Below are 22,678 nucleotides of genomic sequence, written 5' to 3'. Positions count from 1 at the left end.
TTCTAATCTTGGATGAAACGTAACCTGATAAATTATTAAAAATCACGCAATTCAAATACTAGATTTTTTTCTCCGGTAATATTTTTAAACTTAACAAGCATTTGAACAATCTTAAACGCAATTGATGTTCTGTTCTAACCTTTTGCGAGTTGTTTTCATTTTTGTACCTCAATCACTCGTACATGTACAAATTATATATATATGAAAAAATGATTTTTTTGGTTGAAATTTATGTAGAGGCATAGAAGCAAATAATAAACAGAGATGGGGTAAACAGTTTTTGGTTTTATTTTTGAGAAGAGTAGGGGTGTCAAGTTTTAAAGGGGCATGGTCACAATTTTGGTCAAAAAATATTTTTCCTATTTTAATGTTTACAATGCTTCAGGAAGGCATTTTTAATAGGCAACCAAAATTTGAGTGTCATTCGTTGGGTTTTAAGCGAGTTACAGAACTTAAAAATTCTTTGCTTTGTAAACAAAGCTTTTGATTACATTTTGAATGTTGAAATTCCAGTTTTAGACATAAATTGAATGTGTTAAAGATTAGTAACTGTTTATTTATGCTTTAAATAAATCAAAAGACAGACAAATCAGCTTGAAAAAGATTTTTATTGGTATATTTAACCTATGTAAACAAAAACAGGACAAGAGCCTTGTTTACACGACAAAGAAAAGTGAGCCCTGCATCATGCTTATAACTCTACGAATTATCCTTAAATTTCAGTTGATCATTGGAAATGCATTCCTAAAGCATTGTAAATAAAATAAACAGAAAAAGAGAATTTTACCAAAATCGTGACCGTGCCCTTTTAATAGAAATTAGAATAATAAATCTTGGCAATTATGTGGATGCTGCAAATTGTGTAAGAAAGGTAAAAGCAAGCCACATGTATAGTTTACAAAAATGTTTAATTTTTTCATATTCTATTCCCCTGTGTTAATATAGGGGTATGTCAAGTGAGATGTGTGGTGAGGTTGTTGTTTATATTCTAAATTAACATTGTTATATTTAAAAAAAGTTTTCTTTAAACAAATTGAAGATTTTCATTCGTGAAACTGTTTAATGGAAAGTTAAGATTAATTCATGTGATAACCGCCTTGAGTTATAGAATGGTCACTTAAAACCTTTGGTGTGGCGGTGGTGGTGGTGAGAATTGAATTTAAGGCAAAAAGTCGTAAAATTATAATCATAGCGGGCAATGGTACCATTTTTCTTCTGATGGTCACAATGAGAATAGTAAATAGAAAATAATCTGGTGAAAGAAGATCGAGGTCATAATTTATGGGATTCAAATCAAGAAGCAATCAACTGGATCTAATATAATAAAAACTGTCAAGTTAATTTATAATTTAATCTAAGATTAAAATTCCAATATGAAAAAGTGTCCAATTATATTATTGTAGTATACATATAAAAGTAATCAAGAAAGATACTTAAAAAACATGAGACAACGAATATTGTAATTTGTCGAAATATAAAATCACGCAGATTAAAGAACTTTAAATTTATGAATATCGATTTTTGTAAAAATGAGTTAAAAAACTAAATATCATACGATAAATAAATATACACAAAACTTAAAAGGCAATATTCTTCCACCAAAGGATATTCTCCTCTAATTATAAATGTATCCCATTGGCCCTTTTTTAATGATTGGACTGATTCTATTATAAAACATTGTACTGAAATAGAAATTGATACATGTAAGCAAAAAAATAATGTGTTTGATTCAGATTGATTTTTTACTACAGATATTAAGCGAGTATAGGTGAGGTTATATTTAACAAAAACAGTTTCTGTTGTAATAAGCTTGTAGCTTTACACAACCCTACCGTGTCTCTCTTTAAAAAAATTATGAAGGGGGGGGGGGCTATTTCCAAGTTTTGAAATGAAATAAAGAGGAAAAACTCATTTCACATTTCATTGGTCCCCCAAATTCTAATCTTTTTGGAATGGTGTGATCGCAGTCAATTACTGCCCTTTTTAAATAATTTAATTGACATCAAAACTTTCCAGATAATTTCTAACGCTGTCAAAAAATGTGAAGGGGCTGTTCTTTATAATCAGCAGATATGGTAATTTTTCTAGTAGAAAAATTACAGAAAGTTATTTTTTCTATGTTATTACCAATATATAGGTAGGACGAGGGCATTGCTAAGTGTGTGTCTGGCTCTTATCTTAGGGCATATTTTGGTTAAAATTTTGTTGATATCTGCAGATATGTTGTAATTTTTTTTGACGTTACGATTTCAATTCTTTAAATACAGTACTCATATAAAATACGCCAAGTCAATGTTAAATATGAGGTATACCGTGAGTTTTTCTATAGAAAATCTACAGAGGATTGATAGATTAGCGAAATCCTGTGGTGGACGAATTTACGTCCATCGGAGTTGTAGCATTGACACCCGTAGGCGGATCCAAAGATTTTACGGGATAATGCTAGAGTAATTGTACTCTGGAGAAATTGTACCCTTAACAGAGTAAAGAGTTTTAGTTTTCTAGGGTATGACTTATCCTAATACCTCAGGGATTCCCCTAGGAAATTAAATCTTGTTAATTTTAAATTACCAAAATTGACCTCGTGCACTTGGAACTTGGAACAAACTGCCCCCATCGCGGAAAAATATTAGAATATTATGAATCGGCACATAAAACTCCCTTCTTTTCAGAAAAAGGCATGGCTATAGACTTTTCCCTAGGAAGAGAGAGAAAGAACTGTTTATATGTGTCATTGACACGACAAGTCAAACGATACACAAACAGGAAATTATTACAATTCATATATCGATCATAGGTTAATTTGAAAGGACCCGGTTATGAAATGAAATTAACTTCCAGTGTTTCCTGTAGTAAGTCGTGCGACATTTTACACACCTAGGCCTTGTCATCGCTCTACCAGTGTTGATAAATGGAGAAATAGATCAAACTATCAAACTACATGTACGTTCTGTGAAAATTGTCAAATAGTAAATGCTGATAGTTTTGTTAAATACTATGTTCTTTAAATCATGTTACGAAAGATAAAAATTGATATCCCGACATGAATAAAACATACATTCCTGGAACTCTTGAAAAGTCGATGTAACCTCTAACTCCAGCATTAAGAACTTACAATCTTACATTCAGTTTTTAAAAAATAACGTGTGTACTTTTCTTTCCTGACATAAAGACAGTACTCAGTGACAATATAAATTTAGAATAAGTTGCACCCGGCGCATCGGGCCCATTATGTCACTTTTGAAAAAAAAGATTTTCGTATGTTTTTGTTCAAAAGAACAATAATATAATCTATCATGCAGCATGCACATTGCGATATAACAGTCCAGTTGTTCCGTGTATTTAATTAACATAGGGCCTAATGAAAAATGAAATACCCTAATGAACTAAAAATAATCGATCAGACTTAAGGAGCTTCATTATTAAACCTATGATTTCAATAATCTATAAGGTGTTTGTTCGGACAAAGAAAGTATTAAAACCTATGTATGATATTCTAAACACATCAACTTCAAACTGTAAAAAGTTTTAAAACCATGTCAATTTCACGTGTTAGTTCCAGTCAAAACAATGTGTATTACCTCAATTTTTTATTTTTAAGAGATCAGTGCGGCTGCTCCTAGGACCTCTCTAGCACATTTTTACTGTGTGGTTTTACATAAAATATATAACGTGTAGTAGTAAAATCGTATTACTGTGGAATCATTTAAATTTGTGGGGGCCAATTTTCGTGTATTGTGAGTTTTTTGCTTATTCATAGGGATGTAATTTCGTGGATGCGTCGGTTTTCAGTTTCAATAAGATAACAAACTCTTCAAAATTTATTTTCGTCGAGGATGTAAATTCGTGGTGGATAGCTACCCACGAAAACCACGAAAATTGAGCCAACACGAATTCTAATGATTCCACAGTAAATTGCCATTAAAATATTAGGAATGTGATTCAAAGATATTTTTTTTAATAAGTAAAGAGTATTAAAATCCTAAGAAAAATTCTGTCGTCTGCATGTGATTCCTTTGATCGATACACATGTAAACATTACTAACAAAACCGTGGGGGTTACACGGAACAGCCGTCAAAATGACATAGATCGTCTCTCTATAAGAGAAACGATCTGTAGAGATACTGGGCTGTTAGTAGAATAGAAATAAAATTCTTGTTTTCGTGAATGTTGCAGGATAACTTCCTCGGTCTCGAAATGTTGTTTAAAATATAAAAGCCTCGGCTAACGCCTCGGCTTTTATATTTCAAAACAACATTTCTCGACCTCGGAAGTTTTTCTGTAACATTCACGAAAACTCGTACTTTATTTCTTAAATTAGTGATAAACAATGGAAAACTATTTATTATCGTTAATTTCTAAAGACAGTAAACTGGAGTGGTTTCAATACCGAATGAATCATCATATTTTAACTACTAATAGTCTTGTGTACAAAATAGGTATAACAGATACAAATAAATGCATGTGCTTTTTGAAAAGAAGAGAAAGAAACAATTTATTATTTGAATTGGGAATGCGCCATCGTTCAAAGATTTTTAGAACAACTTCATAGTTTGTGTGTATCAAAAGATTAAGTGATGAAACTTTTATTTTTGGAAAAAGTAATAAGAATGCCCTCTCAGAACTACTATTATTTAATATAATGCTAATACTAATAAAACAATACATTCATAAGGCTCGTTTTCATAATACCTGTCCATCGATCTATCAAAGATTTCCTAAAAAAAATTCAGTTCTTACGTTAAAACCATGAAACACACTGCTAATGACAGTAAAAGATCAATAGTCTTAATACTTTCTGGCAGAAATGGTCTGTTATACTTTAATTTAATGACTTCTTTTTCAGAAGTTCCTTTAAATTACTACATACTCTCTTATAGTAGATATGTAATGTGAAAATTTTCCCTCCCTACCTTTTTTCTTTTTTCCCATGTCCTTTCCTTTTTCTCTATTATTATAGAGTAATAATGACTTGATTTATAAGTAATTGAAGATGTGCACAAGAGAACATCTTAATTTTTCTGTAACGTAACATTATACATGTATAACTGTGTACATACACAAGTTTATGAATATTATCTTTGATTTTGTTGTCTCCTAAATGATATATTTTTCTTTTTCTCAATAAGTTGTTAGCAAATTTTGGTGTTTTTTTTCTAATTAGTCTGGTCAAATTGTAAGTCTTATTGCTTGCTGCTTGTTTACTTGCTTGTTCAATAAAAAAAAATCAATTATACATATCCGATCATCTTAGTGAGTGGACTTTATATAGATTAGTCTATACCTGTTAATAATTATGTAATGATAAATCAATACAATGGTATGCCACATCATATGGCGTAGTATATGTGACTGCTTATCGTATAATCAATAATTACAATTAATAAAAAGGACGACAATGAGGATGACAATAACGACTTCGATTATGATGACAATGAATGGGGTGATTATGATTATGAACAAGGATACTCAATCATTTTTCTGTATTTTTATAATTGCCGTAATCATGACAAATCGGTGACAGCTGATTTGAATTTTGTATACGTGTATTGCAAAACATTTCCAGTTGTGAAGTTAAATTTAAACATATTTTTATTGAGTAATCAAATGGATTAGGCAACAGGCATAGCCTATATAAACCCTCTCCAAAATACAAAGTCAAGAAGTGGTGTTATAAAATAATCATAGAATATAGTATATAGTATGTAGTATAGTTGTGAAGTTAGTGGGATGATTAGACATAATTACTTAATAAGTGACAGTTAATAAAAATGCATGATCGTCGTCAAGGTGAAACAAAAAGTGTGTGAAACAGTTCCATATATGATTTATCTACAGTGTATAAACAGCATTAGTGATACACACAGCGACATATTGATGCATCGTAAAAAATTTGTAAACTTTCAATTCTAAGATCTTTTAAAACAATTTTAACAATGACACTAAAAATACCGAAGTTAACCAGTTAAACATTGCAAGCGGATTAAATTGAAAATTGGTGAGCTTCAACCTCTTGAAGTACAACTTCAGAATAAATCATGACACTGAAAATTACGCAACATATTATCATAAAGCTGGATGTCAGGTGCGAGAAAACGATTTATGTAGGATCTAATCGTCTTTCTCGTCTTAAACGTTGAATTTTGAAGATTCATGGAAAAAAGATATATTATGAGTAGAGATTAGATTATATTTAATTCATGTATATAAAAAAAAAACTAGGCGAACTAACATGTCATAGCTTTATGGTCAAAATACTTCGATACGAGATCTTCAAGCGCATTATTTGAAATTTAAATAGAAATGTTTATAAATATATATTTTTATGAAAGTGTGTAGAACTGTACTGAAATAGAACAGATGAATTTGAAATAGGAATTATATATAATTATGCCGTGTAAATTATGGAAATATGATAAAAGTTCAATGAAATATAATAACATTTTTGTTCTGGCAATATAAGTTTTTCCACATGAAATTTCACCTTGTTTTTACTCTCACATAACAAAATTAAATTTGTTCAAACTTGTTAACATTTAGGGTCCGGCTTTCCTCTATAAGAAAAGGTCCTACCCGTAGTCACTTCTTAAAAGTTCTCTTAAAGTATTTCTTCATTTTGCTCATGTACATGTATCTTAAAGATTTCTTTGTTTATGTAATCAAATCGGACATTTGCATATCGTACATGTATGACCGTATTACTAATTGAATTACTTTTGGAATATTAAATATTGATAGCGGGTTCGATTTTGACCAATTGTTTAAGAATCTGAAAAAATGAAAACCAGGAGTATTCTGACAATAATTTGCACACACTATTAAGTACCTTTGTTTTTAGACCTCTTCCGGTGTATATATATTAACAGAGGGTTTCACGACAGGTGAACACGGGTAAAAGAAGCCCTGCAGGCATTCACACCTGTGCTAATCAGAATACACCCCTGCACTGTGAAAGAAAAAATGTCTCCGCTCTAGTGTTCTACACGTCAACTTAGATTGTCTTTTTAGCTCGTGCTTTGTTTAATTTTCAGTAGATCATGAACGTATGATTATATACTTATAATTTATACGTCTCTAGGTAGATTTATCATTACTGTAAGATGTAATATGGATTACCTGAACAAAAGGGATATACGTTGACAGTATACGTAACTGTGGTAACTATAAAGGCGTGAAAAAAATCAAAAGGAAATTAATTAGAAGATACATGTACCTATTATTAAAAAGCATGTTGTGATTGACTACAGGTACATATAAAGTGTTTATTCATTCATTCTTTATTCACTTTACTAGGCTTTACAGCCCATCCGTAATCATATACATATAACATACAAACATACAATTGGAACAGAAGAATAGACAATCCGCTTAAATTATGGCAACAATTCATTTCGTAATTTTAAACTATTATCTATATACTTTACAAGGTTATTCATAATTTAGACTTTTTCTCATCTTAAAAGTTGCACAAATTTGAACATAGAAGATCTCCAAAAATATGGTTGATATTTTTTTATGAACAAGATCATACAAATGACACACCAATAGAAAATTAAATTCATCTTCCACACAATAAATATTACAATGTATACAATGTACATTCTCTTCGAATTCTGAGTGTTCTATTCAATCGACCAGTTAAAAAAAGTAAAAAGTCTGATAGTGTGTAAATAATCTCTCTCTCTCTCTCTCTCTCTCTCTCTGTTTTTTCTCATAATGTGATATGCATGCAAAAAAAAAGAAAGTAAAAAAAAAGGTATAAGTGTTTAATCCCGACCGTATTTGATCACCTTAAAATTCTCAAAGATTGATTCCATATTCCTTTATTTACAAAGTCCAATATTCTTACATACATATAAAATGATTCATAATTAAGCAAAGATTAGGAAACGAGTAAACACTTGATAGATAAATCCGTTTCCATCGATAAATTCTACACAAATTTTTCATTTATGAAAAATTAAAGCTGAACTAACAGCATACGTACAAAAATGAATTTTTGAGGAAGAAATATAAAAAGCAACGTATAAAATCTGTGATATGTTACAAAGTGTTTTGATGCAGAAATATAAATCTCTTTATAAACTGCCTAAAAAATAGCATCCTTGCTAATTTTAGAAAAATATTTATCCCCTTGGAGTAAAAAATTGACGTCCTTACTAAAAGAGAAAGTGTCTAAGAAGAGCAGTCTAAAGCAAGTCTTGTATTGGTATAATTTATTTTCTCTCTCTCTCTCTCTCTCTCTCTCTCTCTCTCTCTCTCTGACTTTCATGCTGGAAAAGGGCCTAATTTCACATCCCAAGATGAGATCTGCCTCGATGAAATATGATCTTTTAATTTAAGAGTAGGATCTGATATTAAGACTCAAGAAAAGGTCCGCCTCGTTGAAAGAACTGGTCATACATGGATGTAGATTAATATTCATTTGATTCTTGATGTGATTTTTTTAATTGATCTTCTTAATGTTGGAGTGGACATAAAATTGACTTCAAGGAAGTTTTTTTTATTTATTCAGAGTAGTTATTATTTATAATAGTATTTAAATAATTCATTTTCAAGATATATTATTTTAAGATAATTCGATTAAAGGAATGAGGCCCGGTACATGTATATATAAATGCATTGTGTCCTTATAAAGATCGTAAAATTAATGTAATGTTAAGTAAGAGAATTTACTGTAGTAAAACATATTTATAATTGAGTTTTATCCGACGACTTTATAAAATGTAACAAAGGCCTGAACTCCATTGCAAACAATTGTCCGTCTCGTTGAAATAATCTTAAAATATTAAGCTATGTTTGGGATATTTGTCTGACAGTATTGATTTTCATCCAATGGCCCTTTTATTCTTTTTATTGGGGGAGGGGTCAAGAAATGCATTTCATAATGTTTATATGATACTTGTGAAAAAAAATAATGCTATATATAAATGTAGCAGGCAGGAATCTAGAATAGAATTTTACCGGGGTGTCAACATTTGCCTTTTTCACACAAATATTTTCTTTTAAGAAAAAAGAACCCCCTCAAACTCTTTTAAGATACAAAATGCTAAGACATCTGAAGGAATGTTGCTCTTTACTAATCTTACATTTGTGTTTAATTTCTTATAGACAAATTAATTCCTTTGGATACTCCCCTTCTTTGATATTAACAAAGGCAAAAGTCGGATCCAAAAATATAATTATAGAAAAAAAAAGAATGGAACAATTTATTATAAATAACATAACTTACATATGTGCCTTAGCGCAAATAAAAAATAGCAATAAAACGTACCGTTTGCAGGTATCGGTATTACTTAATTGTCAAGAATATTTGATTTTGCGTGTATCATATTGGAAAGATGTGCAAAAGAGGACGTATAAAATATCCATTGTTTATATGATCATTGCAAACAGTCAAACACCTGAATTCGAAGGTGTGAACCCCTCACACCTGCAGGGTAGTGTGTGTGCATATATCACCTGACTGAAGCCATTGTTTAATTAATGACACCAATCAGTTTCATTTACTGTTTATATAAGATCGACTGGCAAAATTAATGTTGAATTAAAAAACCCAGGTTTAAACGGTTTATTTCATCTGAGTTTTAACTACATGTAAAATTATGTATTTTCATTTACACTTTGTGATGGATGTTTACGAACTCACCTCGGGTAAGAACTCTTTAAAATTTAAAAAATTACAAAATAATACCACTTATTTTATAACAAAATACTCGAAATAAAAAAAATACAAATGAAAAATATACATGGACCCCGGACCTTTTATGCTAGGCGGACCTTTTCTTATACGGGCCGGACCCTTTTAGTGCAAAGGCGGACCTTATTGTTAACATTTATGGTCCGCCCGGACCATTTTACAGGGCGGACCTTAAATTAAACGACACCGGTCACACCCGCCGTGCGCTCAATGTCATATCGGTTTAAATGTCACTTTCGGGAAAAATGTCGTAATTTTGGGAAAATATCATGATCGGGAAAACAGAGAAAAATCCGTGGACAATTCGGTATTCAACATATAGTCCAGAGCAGAGCAATCACAGACCTCTGGAAAACCAGAGGCAGGATCAGGTGTCTATTAGGAGTGAGCATCCTCTGCTGACCGGTGTCGTATAATTTAAGGTCCGCCCCGTAGAATGGTCCGGGGCGGACGCTTAATGTTAACATTTAGGGTCCGCCTTTGCTCTAAAAGGGTCCGGCCCGTATAAGAAAAGGTCCGCCTAACATTAAAGGTCCGGGGTATATTTTTTCATTTTTATTTTTTCAATTTCGACTATTTTGTTACAATAAGTGGCATTATTTTGTAATTCTAATAAAGGAGTACCTACCCGAGGTGAGTCAGTAAATATCCAGCACAGAGTTTTAATGAAAATACGTATACATGTACATGTAGCTTGGTTAACACAAATAAATCACAAAAATAGATAATTACTGTTTAAAACTGAATTCTCATTTCAACCTTAGTTTTGCCGGTCTATCTTATATAAACAGGAAATGAAACTGATTGGTGTCATAAATTAAACAATGGCTTGAACCAGGTGTTGTATAAACAATCCACCCTGCAGGTGAGAGGGGTTCACACCTTCAGGTGTTTGACTGTTTGAAATAATCATGTAAACAATGGACATTTCCAACGTCCTATTTTTGCACATCTTTCCAATACGATACATGCTTAATAACGTTACCCCTTTTAAAATAAAATATTCTTTACAATTCAATTACAACGGTACATGCAAACGATATCACTGCTACTTTTTATTTGCACTAGGGGACAGGGGCATCGTATCCGCTCCACTCTCTATGACATATATATAAATAATACATTGAGAGAGAGAGAGAGAGAGAGAGAGAGAGAGAGAGAGAGAGAGATACGACGCCCCTGTGACTAGGGCATGTTATGCTAATTATTATAAATTATTCAGTTCTTCAATCCCTCTTTTTATTTGAAACTTTATATTTGGATCGGACTATTATACTCAAGGAAGGGGAGTATCCAAAGGAATTGATTTGTTTATAAGAAATTAAAGACATTCATGTAAGATTAGTAAAAAGCCCTATTCCTTCGGCTGTATACCGGGTATGCATTTTGCTTCTGGCAAAAGTATTAAAGCGATCCGATTTTCTTCTTAGAAAAAAAATAACACAGGTGCTTGAGGACAGGACCCCCCCCCCCTGAATTTAGACCCCTGGGGTAGTTGACACTGTTTTGGTACAAATTCCTTTAAAGTCATGTACACAACTTGCTCCGATTTATTTAAAACAACCCCAACCTGCATATAAAAGATCTTCTTTTCATTTTCATATGCAATGGTGGTGGTGGGGGGGGGGGTTACATTAATCGTTTATTTTCCATTAAATTTTAGATATTTAAATTGGAACATGTTGTGTACATGACTTTAATTAAAAGAATTTCTATATAAAAAAAGTCAACTTCACCAAAGGTTCCGACCGGGGAAGGGGGGGATGGGGGGGGGAGGGGGGGGGGGGTTGTCCTCATGCACATATGGAAAATATTTGTTTGAAAAAGCCAAATGTTAACACTTCGGTAAAATGTTACTCTAGATTCCTGCCTGCTACCCCCACATATAGCATTCATTATTTTCCCCACATATTTCTCATTGCCATTAGATGAAAATCGATATCGTCAGACATAAAGGACAAACCTACCTTAATATTTTAAGATTATTTCAACGGATTTACTTATAATAAGACTAGTGTTTCCTTGTTTCCAAATCCTTGCTTAATTACATGTATGCATCATTATATACATAAAAAAGTATTGTACGTTTGATTAAAGAAAGAGGGAATACGTCTTTTAGAATAATGAGGTGATCGAATACTGTCGGAAATAAACACTTACACTTTTTAAACTATATCGCATGCGCATGAGAGAGAGAGAGAGAGAGAGAGAGAGAGAGAGAGAGAGAGAGAGAGAGAGAGAGAGATTATTACAACATTATCACCTTTATTACGTTTTTAAACAATTAACCTGTAGTCAATTTAAACATGCTTTTTAATTATAGGTACACGTATCATTTGATTAATTTCTTTTGTCTTTTCTCGCTCTTATATTTACTGTACCACAGTACGTACATGTATACACTATATTGTCAACGTATATCCTCTGTTACGGTAATCCACATATGCGACCTTTTATTAATTATCTTAAACTTGTAATAAATCTACCTAGAGACTGTAGCGGAGACATTTTTTCTCTCTCAGTTAAGGGGTGTATTCTGATTAACACAGGTGTGAATGCCTGCAGGGCTTCTTTTACCCGTGTTTACCTGTCATGAAACCCTCTGCTAATACATAAACACCGGAAGAGATTAAAAAACAAAGGGACTAAATGGTGTGTACAAATTAATGTCAAAATACTCTTGGTTTTCTTTTTTCAGATTCTTAAACAATTGGTCAAAATCTAATCCGCTATGGATATTTGATATTCCACAAAGTAATACGCAAATGGCCGACTGGATTATGTAAACAAAGACATATTTAAAATACAAGTACATGCGCAAAAAGAACAATTACTTTAAAAGAAATTTTAACAAGTGACCACGGGTAGGACATTTTCTTATAGGGGAAAGCCGGACCTTAAATGTTAACATTAAAGGTCCGGCCGGACCATTTTACGGGGCGGACCTTAAATTATACGACACCGGTCACGCCCGCCGTGTGCTCTTTGTCGTTATCGGGGGGGGGGGGAACCCCGGAAAAGTCCGTAAACAATCAGGTGATTTATTATGGTCTAATAGTTAGTATGAAAACGTCAGTCAGCATGCGACCCAGTGGAAGAGTGTATTTGCTGACAAGGTCGTTGTATCGACCATATAACTTACGAAAAGATGACTTCAAACGAGATTGTTGATAGTCCCGTTTATCAACTTGTTTGTCAGTAGCTTGCCTCGCCTTAGAAACTGTTCATACGAAGAGCATGCCCTTGCGTATAGAATTTATTGAGAGACAAAAACACCATATGCAGGTGATGAAGGTATATCTTTTATTTCAAGTTCACTAGAATATATCGAGTCAATGCAAGTATGGAAATAACAATTGTTAATTGATAATACGTCGTCGATATACCTGAATGTTGAGTTGAAGGCCACAGCAAGTGATTTATATTTTTCATGTACAAGTTTTTGAAAAAATGCTGCTTTATAAGAATAATAAAATGGGTCTGCTAACAATGGGGCACAATTTGTACCCAGGGAATTTGTCTGCAGAGTCTCAAGGACAGACCATATCATGGTCAAATAGATTATGTAGCTTACGCGAATGCTGCTCCCTATCTTGTTTATTTTGAGTGAAAGTTGTAAATATTTGTGCGTGAACAATGTTTATATGATATATGTAATTGTGATATGACTGTCTATTTTAATTGTCTTACTCATCATCATACAATGCATTTTACCACGTAAAATATTTAACATATAAACACTTCACACGAGAGTTTTAATTGGGTTTTGTTAATTTTATATTGAGAATATTTTAAACCTGATATACCTAGAGAGCATAAGAAGGAAACTGAAGAAAAACATTAAAAATCACGGGCATCTGGAGCATGGATACCCCTTCCCCCGCGCCCCATTTTTATCTATCGGAAATAAAATTAAAAAAAACAATGCCAACTCACACTTTATCTTGTTTTTGTTATGTGCACGAAACTTTATTTATCATGTTACTTAGCTATTTGTTATGCCTCAAACCTGGGATTGGAATAGGATTCATAGTTATGATTGCAAAAAAATAATCATTAAGTTAGTATGCTATATATGGCTCGATAGAAGTCATATATTGAAGGGAAAACTTGTCATAGTTATTTCCTTTTTTAAAATCATTTATATTGTATTTTACAAATCATAATTTATATATCAGAAATATATGTTCTATTTTTAATGAATAATTTATCCCTCTTAATTCTATCCATCTTCATTTGCCAATTTTAGATTCTTATTCTATGAGATCAGATGAGAATGATGAGATTGGATTAGAATGAGAGGATAAGAATTATTACTCATCTGGCTAGCCGAGAGGACTTACATCTGAAGAGAGATTGTGGCTTATCTTTGTTTCTCACCCCCCCCCCCCAATTTAAATGCAGATCTACCTGTATTTTTTTGTATCTTTTAATGTTAGCTAAGTGGAGAAAAACCTCCGAATCTTTTTCCTTCTCATTAAAAATTGAAACTTATTAAATTCATATACATTTAGTGAAATTAAATGAATAGGCCTCGAACCACCAGCAAACTGTGCAACACTTCTGGATCTGCGTATGAGTTACAATACATTACGTGTGGTTGTCTTTCCTGAAGACAAGATTATTGTGTTTATTATAATCAATTTATAAAAGTGTTTTTTTTTCACGAATATTGATTGATTATTTATCGATGTACATATATTTCGCTACATACGCGAATGACATGTCATGCATTGTAAAATGATAAACCGGTATTCACTCAAAAAGAAGTTTTACTCTATGAGCATTTGCCACACGTTCTATGCTTATAATTATAAAGCGTGATTAAATTTATTTCTTTGTTCGTATTTTGTTATCAAATTTCAAGTTTATAAATAACCTCTTTGCATTGGTTAAAAATACTTTGTCAATTTTGGAACCAATCCTTTAAATACCTACAAACTTGTTTCATTGTTTTTTCATCATATGAAAATTGCTTTTTTCAACTGACATTATCAAGTATAAAAAATTCAACTTAACGGAATTGAAAATCAGTGGGTACACAAAATATAACTGAAAAGAATAATAAATGATGTTTTTTTTTACATAAAAAATATTTTCATAGAAAGGCAGATAACTCCAGCTGTCATGCTAAAATTCCGTCGTTTTCTTGAATTGAAAATATAGTATCGGAACTTGAAATATTTAATATTACGAGACACTAAATATTTTATTACTTAAAAAAAAATAAGAGAAAAACAATTACTGACTCATTCTAACATCCAATAATTAGCTGCATTAGAACATACACGTATTTTAGATATGCAACCGGGATAGTACACGTGTCCGTCTGATGTTACATGTGTACTTGTCCAGGACACATTTCTTTTCCCTAGGCCGAATTTTCCCCAGTCCATGTATTTCGGGTCTTTTCAAGACCAGTATAACTCTCATTTATTACCTCAAAATACAATCAGGTCTTTTTATTTTGCAGAACTCGCGTTTTATGTAATTTCTGGCATGTTTCTCTAATCTCCGAGGCCGAATTCGAGGTTTAGACATTTTATCAACTTTATCACGGGGAGACTCAACTTTTGCATTGGTTTCTTTTTGCGCCACATCTTGTCGACATTCCAACATATATACTTTTAAAAAGAGGTAAAAAAATATAAAAAATTTTGCCTCATTTAAAAAAAAAACACAAATATTTTCAGTCCACATATTATTGAAATTTTCTTTGAGTTCTTGAAATGATTTTCCTTAATAATTATAACGTATGGGCTTTTTAATTAAAAAATAACGTCTAGTTGGATGAAATGAAAGTCTTAAACATGATAAAATGACACGTTTTATAATTCTATGTATTAATTCATATTTTTTAAAAATATGTGAAAGGACATGTAAGATATTTGCATTTGTCAAGGCATTTCAATTTGTCCCACAGTTTTTGGTTGTATTTTATATTTTTGTCCGTAAAAATGTTATTTGAAATGTAACAACTTACCAAAATTGGCAAATTCTTAGGCTGTTACATTTAAATTTTGTTGAAATATGCTTGAACAAATTGCTAAACAGTTTCATGGCATCAGGTAAATTATGGTATTATTCAAATACTGTATATTTTCTGTTTATGAAAAGAAATGTGGTGTTGTTGGGGCATCTTTTCAAGTCAATGGTAACTGATCCACTTCGCTTCTCTCTTCTTACAATCTGAAATATGCAATTCAATTTTTAATGAATTTAATTCTATATACATTTACGAATACCGGTATCCTCTACATCATAATGATTATAAGCATAATGCAGATCAAGCAGAGACACAACTGTTCCGTTGATCTGTACTCACCTTATTAATATAACTTGATCAGAAATTTACATCACAGGATATATATTGTGCACTTTGACCGATATTGAAGTCTTGGACTGTGTATGGAAACTATGGTAGCAAGCAGACCCTTGGGCGTCAGAAATAATACGTCACTACATCCCTTTAATTTACCTGCACATACAAATAGTTCCAAATGGATATAGAATTAAAAAGAAAATGTTAAGGGCAGTGTACAGACAATTTGGATAGATTTATACAGTGCACATGTAGAACGGAGAAGGCATACAAAGTTCATAATTAGAAAAAAAAACAGATAAATAAATAAGCTATCACTCAAGGCGTAATGATAAAAGTGTAAAGAGACCAATTGTTCAAACCGAAAGTTGATTTTTACGGTAGAAGTCAATCTGAGTCATTTCCATTCCAGATTTCTTTGGCTTTCTTGAAATAATATGTACTTAAGTATGCTACAGTTGGTGTGTTACAAATGAGGTAAGGTTAGACAGAGTTTTTGCAACTGAAAATCTTTTATATATGAGGTAAAATGTTATCATTAAGTTACATTGTATGTTGATTGCTATAATTTTTTCTTTCATAAAAAAATGTCTTATTGTACTTTTTTTTTAAATTAGTAGGCCTAACACCCCACGCCACCCACCCCACCCTGTGAAGTCATGTTTCTTTACATGCTCGGGTGGATTCAATTTGTAGTAACTTTGTACAAAGAAACATAACCCCAGTCGTCAGAATTGGGTGCTTAGGTCGGTTTATTCCCCGAACGGCTACTCGCCAAAACAAACACCTAATTATTTTAGGCAATTATGGGGTCCTCTAAAGGGGCACAGGTAGAATTTACCTGTGTCCACCTGGATTTCACATATCAGTTAAATTAGCTAAATATATGAGAAACAATGCATATTTCTAATATGTAAACGTTGGGACCGTTGGACCGAGCGCAGATTTAATATAGTGCAGATTGATTTTTGTATGATAAAGTCTATTTAAAACGCACACAGTAGGATCCGCCTGCATGGTTGCCTACTCATACCATTCGTCAAAGTTAATTAAACTAAACGTCGCGTGCTCAGTCTACATTATGACGTCATACCATTCGTCAAAGTTAATTAAACTAAACTTCGCGTGCTCAGTCTACATTATGACGTAAAACGTTTTGTCTTCGGAAATAGCCGAAGAGAGTTACGTGATTCCAAATTTTTTTTTCTAAATGCCGCTGTAATAAAATTGCATACCTTGTTCAGTATCGAAAAGATCAGTTCCTTGACGTTAATGTTTTTATTTTCCATCTGATAATTTGATAAGACATACATAGAACAAGTCGTGTTTCTTGATTGAAGCATTATTGATACTTATCTGGTTTCCTTTTTAATTTCTTTTAATTCAAATTATATTCTATTGGAACACTGGAACTTATTTGATCGAGTTTAGGGGCAATAAAAATTGATAAGTACCAGTCAATCAATGATCGAACTAACTTTTCAAAAACAAAATGGCATCCAATATGGCGGCGCCCAGGTCTGGAAGACATTTTTTTGGCCTTAGTACCCCTGATTCAACATTCATTTTTCACTGATTTTCTTATATATATGTGTTACCATTAATCCTCGCTTCGCCAGGCGGGCTTCGCCCGCCTCTCGTTGCGCTCGGTATAAATCTAGTGATACATATTTTTTAAAAGGGCATCAATGGTACAGTTTCAAGCCATATTTGCTAATTCTTTTATTTTTCAACAACATACCGGTATATGATATCATATATTCTAATATGCTATAATTTAGTACAGTTTTATACTGGAAAGACTCAATTTTAGATCCCAATGTGAAGTATACCAATTAATTTATCTTTTTAATTATCCATGAATATTTTACAATTTCTGTTACTTTGATGAACATATCAGAATCATCGCCGCTAATCAACCCCATCACCCCAGCCCGAACCACCATTTCATCTTAATATGCGCTCTCTCTCTCTCTCTCTCTCTCTCTTTCTCTCTCTCTCTCTCTTCTGGTATTTCCATGCATTTTCGCGATGTGTCTCTCTCCAGAACTAAATGTCCTGTGTTACATTTAATTAATTTGAGCACTAAAAACCAACTTTATATGATAAGCACGGCGTCATTGGAACTGCTAACTGAATTTTGTTCCATTTTTTATATTATACATTTCTCAAACTGTCTGAAATAACCAACTCTGTGACCGGAAATATTGTTTCAGTACCCTTCTCTTTGAAAGTTTTCTTGTTTTGTTGGTCAATAAAATATTTTTTTTTTGAAAAATAATATGTAAAATTGTCTTAAGAAGAATAACATATGACATCAATCTGTACAGGAAAAAATTCCTGTCTAGCTGGTCAATTTTTGTTTAAACTGTTTGTACATGTAAATTGAACTGACTAATAACCGTGTCTGGAATCACCCGGATATCCCCTAAGTTTTCAGTTTAATATTGTCAAATAAAATTCAAAAAGAAGTTAAGATATACAAGTATAAAAAAATCCATAAAAAGATCTTATAAATTAATGTCAAGAGAAATATCTTTTAACGGGATTTAATGCATTCCTATCTCTTACATTAAGATTTGAAACAAAGGCAAGACATTTTTTTTTTTGATATTTTTTGTAATGATAATAAAGGATAGATTAAATTTCGTTATGAACAAAATAAAAAAATGATTTTGAAAATATTTTTCGCTCAAATTTTTCAATTAAATAATTTCATATTTTTATCCAATATTTTTTATAAAAATGTGTTTGCTTCTTACCTTGCTATTAAATTTTGGATTTAACATCTACCATTTATGTACATGTATGTAAAATATAATGTTAGATAATAAGTCAATAAGTAAATTAAATATATATAATGCACTCAACAAGGAAAGGAATATCTTAGTTTAAGAAATCGTGTCTATTCCTCTAACTTGTGCAAAGAAATAGAATAAATCCAACATATGATGAAGGTAATAATCATCTCGTGTACAATCCAGGTAAATATACATGTAGCATACTCTATACCCGTGCCCCTTGGAGGGCCCCATAATTGCCTAATTGGCGAGTACCCGTTCGGGGAACACACCCTTAGGTCACTATTTTGACATTGGCAGCGCAATTGGAAATGTTCACTCCTCTCAAAAATAAAATTTACTTTGACAACGACAATTTCTTTATTCTCTAACTCGTAAATAACAGTGTTGAGAAAAATCAATTAAACAATAATATATATAATACATACATTGGAGAGTAACAATACAAAAGTGAAAATGATATGATAAATGTATAATTCGTAAATTTGGTTCATAGTGTTGTATAGTGAACGAGTGGAACGAAGGGGGCAAAAATAAATTACCATTTTCTATTTTCGATCAATTTCAATTAAAACGAATTTAAATCGAAAGTTGTTAACTTTTATACGAAATAACTACTTTTATGTGTTTAAACTAATTAGTAACGCCTTATGTGATGGCACACACACACACACACACACACACACACACACACACACACACACACACACACACACACACACACACACACACACACACACACACATATATAAATATATATATATATATATATATATATATATATATATATATATATATATATATATATATATATATATATATATATATATATATATTATATATATATATATATATATATATATATATATATATATATATATATATATATATATATATATATATATATATATATATATATATATATATAGCGGGTTATGATTTTTTCTGCAATGTCGCTACCTTCATATCCTGAATGAATTACCAAAGAAAGCATTTTATTGCTTAAATAAATCACAATATGTTCTGGAGAAACAAAGTCTCAGAAAAACTCAATGTATTTAAGTACTACCGTTTATGTATTTATAAGTTTTCTTTGATCGCATTTTCATAAATATACCTAAGTGGCAATATTATAATTTACTTCTTCAAAAAAATTCTTATGGTAACTGCATCAATAAATCTTTATAAACAGTAAAAATAATTTTAAAAACCTAGGATCTTTAAAAGATAACAGTCATATGTAGTACAGTGCATTGCATATATAATTAAAATAATACAATTAATATGAAACTTAAATTTTCACAGAATGCAGAGTCATTTATGATGGCATCTAAAAATGAAGCCCAGCATTTGGTGGAATGTGATCTTTGTCAGCAACCAGTCTCGTTTTTCTGCAGACGATGCCGGGTCAATCTCTGTGACCCATGTGTCCCCATACATCTACGCTTGAAATCTAAAAACGGCCACGACATTGTAGATTACACCAGCAAGGATGATGATGACACAAGCCATTGTGATTCCCATCCCCAAAACGATTGTTCCGCATACTGTAAAACTTGTGATGCTCCAATCTGCATCCTCTGCGTTTCTATCAAGCACAAATCGCACGAAATGTCCGAGCTGTCCGATAAAATTGAAGAACTATTAAAGATTATTACACGGGAAAATGACCGACTTCAGTCATCCAAACATGATTTAGGAAGAGTTCTTGACCATACAACGAAGCTGCTGTCCTCGATACCCTCGATGTACAAACAGAGGAAAGATGAAATTACAGCACGGGGAGAAGAGTGGCACAAACAGATCGAAGAGGCTGTAAAGAAACTTCACCAGGAACTGGATGACATGCAAAAGGAACACAAAGATATACTTCAGAAACAAAAGAAAGAGTTTGAAGAAGTGATTGGGAAAGTGGGTGAAATGAACGGGAAAACAATAAAATTACAGAAATCAAAGAACGTCACAGAAATGCAGACATTCATACCAGTGATTGAAAAACAAGAAACATTGAGCGAATTCTCTCAGTATTCATTTCCTACATTCTATGAATTTAAAATAGATGTTAATTATTTGCAAACTTATTTCGGACACATTGATAAAATGCGGGAAAGGAAAACCTCCCTAATAAAAAAGAAATTTAAAGAAATTGACTTTTTGGTTAAAACTATATTAGAGGTACCTACAGTTACTGCTGTTATAGACACTATGTTTCCTGTGAATGAAAAGTTTAAAAATCGTCTTTATGACATGACCGTAACCGACGATAACAAAGTGTGGATGGGAGGATACAGCAGAGAACTGAAGTTATTTGATCTCCAGGGACATCTCCTCCACACCGTCCGCGTTACTGTCAAAGGCGGGTACTTATGTATGCACAACAAACAAGTAGTGTATACTGTCCAACCCAATAAAGCCGTGAGAATGATATCTGACACCGAAACTGTGGTGACGATGTTCACTACCGGGGACTGGAAGCCATACGGCGTCACAAGCGCTGCGTCCGGTGATCTATTAGTCTGTCTCAGTAAAGACGATCAGTCCAAAGTCGTCCGATACAGCAGTACCGGTACCGTGCTCCAGGAAATCCAGTACGACTCACAGTGTCAACCTCTGTACAAAAAGACGAATTACATCACTGAAAATGTCAACGGTGACATCATTGTAACTGACTGGGAGAAAAAAGCTGTCATTGCCGTCGATAGATTGGGCATATTTCGGTACTCGTATCCTGATGTTACATATGCTACGGTAACCACTGATTCTATCGGTCACGTCATCGTTACAGATTACTTAGGAGACAAGATTCACATGCTGGACAGAGACGGACGATTCCTGAGGTACATCATTCCTGAAGGAGGAATAAATAGACCACGCAGCGTGTGTATCCTTGGTGACGGTGAGATGATGGTGGGAGAGAGTCTGACCGGAATCGCCAAAAGAATCAAATACCTAGAAGAATGAGGAGATATCTGTTTTATTTATCGCTTTGTTCTTATTCCAAATGGATATAAGATAATTTTGAACGGTTAAAAAATTTAAAATGTCAAGTAAAATAATTGACAATGAATATCCATAATCTGATATCTCAAGTAAATTACACATGTAAAAATAATAGATGTAAGCGCAACTAACGATGGAATTTAATTGATACTTCAATCTTTATATATACTGCACTTTGTTTTTATAAATTGAAATGATTATTTGTAGACTATCCTTATCAAGTGTGCCTCTCAAAAAGACATTTCTAAACTTGAATGAAACTTTACCTACTTTATGGGAAAAAAAAATCACGCAATCTATTTACGAGATTGTTTTCTCCGGTAAATATATATTATCATATCAGTAACTTGATACAAAGGTCGGGTCAGGTCGAGTTACTAGACGCAGATCATCAGATCAAACGAGATGCGAAGCAAATTTAAGGGTTGAATTGGGTCCATCGTCCTTAATTCGTGAAATTGGTATAAAAGAAAAGTTGAAATTTATTTGTGTTGAGTTAGAGATGGTCACTTCAAACTTTTTGGCGGGACGGTGGTGAGAATTGAATAAAAAAATTGAGGCTAAAAGTTGTAAAATTAAAACTACACCATTCTCCATTTAATTGTACAACCCCCCCCCCCCCTCACCTCCACCCCCCCCCCTTTCTCAAGGAACACAATGGAAAAAGTAGAAATAATTCTTATGAAAGAGTATGAGGGCCATTATTTATGAGATTCAAATATGAGATTCAAACCAATCACGTTAAGCTGATCTATATAAAAACCCCCAAATTTTAAAGTTATTTTAAACAATGATCTTAAAGAAATGCCACTATGGGGGAGGGGGGTTAATTTTATAGAGAAAATGTCATTTAC

The 22,678-nt window shown here is 32.4% G+C and overlaps 1 protein-coding gene across 1 annotated transcript; it reads left to right on the top strand.

Moving 5' to 3' along the window:
- Positions 1–16,372: 16,372 nt before the first annotated feature.
- Positions 16,373–22,373, top strand: LOC117689272 (uncharacterized). Its single transcript, XM_034469812.2, has 2 exons — positions 16,373–16,500; positions 20,130–22,373. Exon 2 carries the CDS (start codon positions 20,145–20,147, stop codon positions 21,783–21,785), a length of 1,641 nt encoding a protein of 546 aa, XP_034325703.2. The 5' UTR covers positions 16,373–16,500; positions 20,130–20,144; the 3' UTR covers positions 21,786–22,373.
- Positions 22,374–22,678: the final 305 nt, after the last annotated feature.

This window comes from Magallana gigas, chromosome 6 (assembly GCF_963853765.1).
Source record: "Magallana gigas chromosome 6, xbMagGiga1.1, whole genome shotgun sequence".
NCBI lineage: Eukaryota > Metazoa > Mollusca > Bivalvia > Ostreida > Ostreidae > Magallana > Magallana gigas.
Note: the sequence above shows the minus strand (reverse complement) of the source record. Positions and strands in the feature narration are given on the sequence as shown.

Coding starts and splice junctions, on each gene's coding strand:
- LOC117689272 (XM_034469812.2), top strand. CDS start 20,145: ATGATGGCATCTAAAAATGAAGCCCAGCATTTGGTGGAATGTGATCTT.